We start from the raw sequence: 5,584 nt of genomic DNA, 5'->3' as shown, positions 1-5,584 counted from the left end.
ACGTGTAATTGTTCTATACCATGTAATATTTTGTCACTTTGTTATAGTTTTTAAAAGACCCAACAAAAAATGACTATTTTAAAAATATTTTTATCTTAGCATTTCCATGCAACCAAGAACATAAAATCAAGGTAAGTATCAATTTTGAGTTTAGTTTTAACATTATCTTGTTACCCCTCTTAAATTGAATACAAATTTCAACTTTAATGAACAGAGCCGTTGCTTGTTGATAGAAAATGTAATTATATTTTAAATAGGATAAATATAATTGGAATTTTATTTAAATGATTTCAAAAATTACAACAAAAATGGCAAAAGGATGAAACAAACTCGATCCTTTTTGTCATACGGATAAAATTGTAAAATAGTGACATAAATTTTGAATTAATACAAAAAAATGAAGCACTTGCCTTTTGTGGTAAAACATCAAGCAAAAGCCATAATCATATTGGAGTCTAAATCTTTGATGTCAAACAAATGGAAGCTCGAGACGAGGTTAAAACAAAACTTGAAATTAGTACAAAAAAAATGAGTGACTTTTGCCTACATTTAATAAAATGTGAACTCAGCGTCTGCGCTTGTTGATGATATACACATTAAGAAAACAATTTCAACAACAAAGATTGAATTAGTTAGTAAGCATCATTCCAATTCATCTGTTAGAGGTTGTTTATCATCATTCCATAGCCAAAAGAGCCAACAAAACAATGAAAACTTACTCGGTTCAGGAGGTGGTGATGGTTCTTCCACATTCACAGTGCACAACGTGTTGAAATCATGTCCAAGATGAGGGGCCACAAGTTTATCCTACAAAAGATCACAATTTTAAGATATTATCATTATGTAGTAATAAAATGCTCGTGTGTAACTCAAAATGAAGCGGTAAATTCTACCTTGAACATTTGGAAGGGGAAAAAATGCAAACCATCGCAACCCTATTCATCCAAGTACAAAAAAAATCTGTTCGAATCCCAACTCACGAAAAAACTCAAAAGAAAGAAATCAATAAGAGCACAAAGATAGTAGTATATTGCAATATCAAGCATGGTTACAATACACGGATAGTCTTTCGAGAGGGCTATCTTTCTCCCAATGGAAACTCCCACCAAAACCATCCACAAACCCTCTAAGGTCCACAACTCCCCTTGTTTTTATAAGTTTATAACCAAGACACTACTACATAATTACCCATAATACCCCTTACTAATACCATACAATACCATACCAATCTTACATATATACCTTTAACTAGTGCTCTAATAAATTCATTAATAACTCGTAATATGAACAAGCTACAAAAATCAGCAAGAAATGTCAAGAATAGAAAACTTTGAGATGAGAATCCAACCTTAGAATCTTCTATAAATGTAGATCTTAAAACAAAATAACATTAAGATCTCCTTAGATAACGGTTTAACTTTAAGTTTTTTTTTTTTTTTTTGTTGAAGTTGATATTTGTTTGCTATAGTTTCCTTGTTATTGTTTTCACATTTCTTAGAAAACCTATTTAAATTCTGTCAAATTTTAAAAACAATAATGTTTCAAAGAAGCACCTTAAATATAGAAACTCCAAATGGTGTTTCTAAAGCTTATTTAAAAAAACAAAACAAAAAGATATAGCCTTTGTTTCAGACATTTTATGCATTAAAAGAGGTAAGAATGAAACTTTTAAGGAAGCCCAAAGATGAGCTATAAATAAGACATGATAAGAGAGCGCTAACCGGCATTGCTATGGGTTCTTCATTATGCAAGACTTGCACAAAGTACCCGTCTGACAAGTTAGCTGCGGGGCAGCTATAGAGAACCAGCATATTCAGCATATTATTCCCAGCAAAAGGTGCAACAGCACTTCCCTTCCAGATTCTAATAGCTGGGGGCCGTGGAGGAAGTTGCAAAGACTGCTCCCTTTGTATTTGTATCCTGTTATATTCAGATGTTAAAAAAATAAAATCCAAAACTGAGAAAGATCAGTGCATCAATTTAGAAGTGCTTTATTCATACAAAAGAAAAAAAAAAAACTTACCATGATGTCCTCCTTCAAGGAAAAGCCCGAGCAAACATGTGAATGGAAGCACAATTTCAGCATGAGCAAAACAAAGTCTTGCCTTCTCATAGCTGCCAGGAACTTGTTTTTCTGCCAATAGCAAAATGAAACACAAAGTAAATATAACTTCCAGCATTGGCCTTTTAAGATGTGTGTGTACCTTCTTTGGCTGTGATAGCTTTCTCCATGGATTGAACAATATCTTGCAACAAAGGAACTCCCATTCTATAGTTTAATGAATTGCCATAACCCTTCAATATAAACACCTCCATATCATCCGTCCACTCTAACAAAGCAACCTGAGGACACAAAACATAGATTGCAAACCTGATTCTATACAAGTGGATTAGAAAAAACTCAAAAGTCTGATCATCTTGATAGATAAATATTCCAGGGTACAAGCTAACCTCGTATACAAGCTCACTGACCATTCAAGCTATAACCTATATGTATGTCTGTGAATATGTATATATATAATATATCCAATTAATGCCCATCTCATTTCTCTCAAACCCTCTGTTCTTTTAAGAAAATGTATTTTCTAGCTTGAATTCCCATCCAACACTATTCAGATTCGTATGAAGAATACATAAATACATATCCATATTTTCTGTTCCTTTTAATAAAAGCTAAATTTAGTTAGATATATACATAATGAGATGAGAAGTAATAAGCTATACTTGCTCCATGAAATATAAGGACTTGTAACATGCATTTAAAACCAAACCGTACCATTTACATGACAGTAAATAATAAGACCGATAATTCAAGTAAGACAGGCTGAACATTCCACAAGCTTGATCTGTTACATCCAATAAGGATGCCTCCTGCAGATGAAGGAGAAGGTGTTCTCTTAGAATCATAAACGTTTTCTTAGAAAAATCCCATTTTCAATATCATCGCCAATTAAAAGGTTAAGTTGCTACTTTGCAAGTGCATACCCCAAGACAAAACAATTGACTGTAAAATTCCAAAATCCATTCTCAAGATCCTTGAACCTGAATATTTTATGGGGGACTTCGGCATTCGCCATATTCCAAGTATATGAATGAAGAATCACCTGCTTACAGAGAAACCAAAGAGATGAAATTTGTTGCCGGGTAAAATTTAGACCATAACGTTCAGTGAGTGACTTAGAAATATCATCAAGTACAGGTTCCTTACGCTTCTCAATTTCAGGTTCCTGATTCTTCCTGTAATCCTGCATTGAAAATTTGTAGTGATGAATGATAGCAACGTCAACCATTAAACATTTTAATTAATCATGCCAGATTTAAGAGTTGAAAACAATTTTTTCTAATGGTTGACCTACTGAAAGTTAAACTGGCAGAAATAAATCGATTGATGTTTTAGAATAACAGTGTAACATTCAGAAAATTCAAGAATAATGATGGCCACAAGATGGATGTTGTTGATGTCAATGTCCAATGAATTCATACATTTAATACTTTTGATCTAATTTCGATGCACAAACTAACACATAACAATAATTAAAGTGAAAAACAGAAAACAAAAAGTATGATTTTAATGAAAATAGTAGTATGTAATCAAATTTTGGCAAATATAAACCATAGAAATTAGAAGATATTAAGAATTCATAATTACCTCATATCTCTGACAACAATCGAAAAACCTAAGCATCGAATCACTGGCACGACTCTCACTAACAACAGAAAAAGCTCGATGACGATCTAAGCCAAGGCTTCCTCTCCCACTAAATAGACGATCTAATCCAAGACGATCTAAAACCCGAGGAATCTAATTAGTCGTAGAGAAACGAACATAATCAGACAGTTTGTTGTTCAAACAAATAAACAAAACTCCAAGTCTATATTCTTCCAATCCACACAGTTAAAAGTTAGAGGTGCACAGTGTCATAATCGTAGCGTTTCAACCTCGAGACGGACGATTGTGCAGCACTTGTTCTAACTTGATGAACAAGTCAGCTGATCAATATCCAAGAGTTGTGGGTAACGTCGATGTATGTCGTAACCTTCGTTTGCGTTTTAAGGAAATTTTATTTATAAAACGCGGAAAAGAAAGAAATACATTGAAAAAGACGTTATAATAAGCATTAAAGACTGTCAATTGCAAGAAAAAAGGGTTGCTTGCAAAGAGTACAACTAATGATTGGGCGGGGATTCAACTGGTATGCCTCCCCTATAGTACATTTTGAACATTTTCCTCTCTGGCAGGCTTGCATATGAAAATGCCGAAACGTCACACCCAAGCTTTATGACCTAGAATGAAAAGCAAACACCTAAACTAGTTATGCAAACTAAAGATGAGATAAATTAGGGGTAATTGGAGCATATAACCAAAGGTAAACACACTTTGGAAAAATATGTCCGTGACACACAGCTGACAACATAAACAATGCCAAAAGCGAAAATAACCTGAGTTGCTATGATTGTATATATGTTGGGGTGATAATCATCACTCAACTAGTCAGAAAACAATTTTCTTGTTCTAATTCCAAGATCATACGATTCTTGCTCTCCTTCAGAAATTAATTCTCCACCATTCCCTTTTTTATTCCAAGGAGATTTCCATCCCTTCAACCAGGAAGGAACTTTATGCAGAGACAAACCATTTCCTGCAGCAGCACTTAAAAGCATCCCTAATTGATTCTTTAAGTTGTTCAACTCTTTGATCCGTTTTTTGGTTGGAGCACAAGTACCGTGCCTAGCCTGAGAAAAAACAAACCATTAAATCTATTCATTTCTTTGGAATCTTTAGCTTTAAAAAAATTACAAATAGTCAAATCAAGTATTGTTGTTAAAAAGCTTGCAAACAAACCATGCAAAAATATGGTATAAATCCCAAGCTATGCAACAAAGCATTTGATACATTTACATACACGCCCGAAAAAAAAACACACACACACACTCTGCTAGAATCCGTGGAGAGAAAGCAACTTCACATGCCTCCCCTTCTGTAAGGGGGATTAAAGATATAGTTTTCCATTTAAGTTCATTCAAGCAACCTAATGCATATTTTGACCAAAGAGGAAATGGTGGAGTCAACTGAAACGATCAAAAAATGGAAAACTAATCTTAAATGGGGGCATACATGATAGAACCCAATCATTCATGATCTATCAATAAAATTCTGAAACATAGATATTTTACTTCCACCTATTTCATTCACGCTCGAGGAAGACAATAACTCCCTATCAAAAAGCATCATGAAAGCTAATTAACCAAATTGGTTTTTTGGAAACCAACAAGTTTGGAATATAACCTATCAAAAAGCATGCATTCTATCACAAGAATTGCAAATTAAGGGAAAACTCTCAAAATGAGATTTCAAATTGCATTCATCAAAAGTTTTGTTTTTATAAATGAAAGGAAAGGCATTATATAGCTTTATAGAGGTAATGAAAATACCAAAAGTTTTTAAAACATTAACTAATATTTTTATCTCCCAACAACTAATTTCCAACTATCATCTTTAATACTAAGCTATTAATGGTAGTTACCCTCACTAGTTAAATTAAAACAAATGTAAATATAATAAAAATGTGATATTAAGTAAGTC

The 5,584-nt window shown here is 33.2% G+C and overlaps 1 protein-coding gene across 1 annotated transcript; it reads right to left on the bottom strand.

Annotated features, from left to right (window-relative positions):
- Window positions 1-411: 411 nt before the first annotated feature.
- Window positions 412-4,662, bottom strand: LOC101216505 (multiple inositol polyphosphate phosphatase 1-like). The gene is made up of 10 exons (XM_031880844.1): window positions 4,532-4,662; window positions 3,915-3,969; window positions 3,650-3,802; window positions 3,105-3,245; window positions 2,820-2,871; window positions 2,205-2,348; window positions 2,020-2,134; window positions 1,722-1,920; window positions 894-935; window positions 412-807 (listed from the first exon to the last, which is right to left on the bottom strand). Exons 1-10 carry the CDS (start codon window positions 4,660-4,662, stop codon window positions 643-645), a joined length of 1,197 nt encoding a protein of 398 aa, XP_031736704.1. The 3' UTR covers window positions 412-642.
- Between the last annotated feature and the right edge of the window lie 922 nt (window positions 4,663-5,584).

The sequence above is a fragment of the Cucumis sativus genome, chromosome 2, assembly GCF_000004075.3.
Source record: "Cucumis sativus cultivar 9930 chromosome 2, Cucumber_9930_V3, whole genome shotgun sequence".
NCBI lineage: Eukaryota > Viridiplantae > Streptophyta > Magnoliopsida > Cucurbitales > Cucurbitaceae > Cucumis > Cucumis sativus.
Note: the sequence above shows the minus strand (reverse complement) of the source record. Positions and strands in the feature narration are given on the sequence as shown.

Coding starts and splice junctions, on each gene's coding strand:
- LOC101216505 (XM_031880844.1), bottom strand. CDS start 4,662: ATGCTTTTAAGTGCTGCTGCAGGAAATGGTTTGTCTCTGCATAAAGTT. Junction 2,872..3,104: donor TTTGGTTTCTCTGTAAGCAG/GTGATTCTTCAT, acceptor CTTCATCTGCAG/GAGGCATCCTTATTGGATGT. Junction 2,349..2,819: donor TTGTGGAATGTTCAGCCTGT/CTTACTTGAATT, acceptor ATGTTTTGTGTC/CTCAGGTTGCTTTGTTAGAG.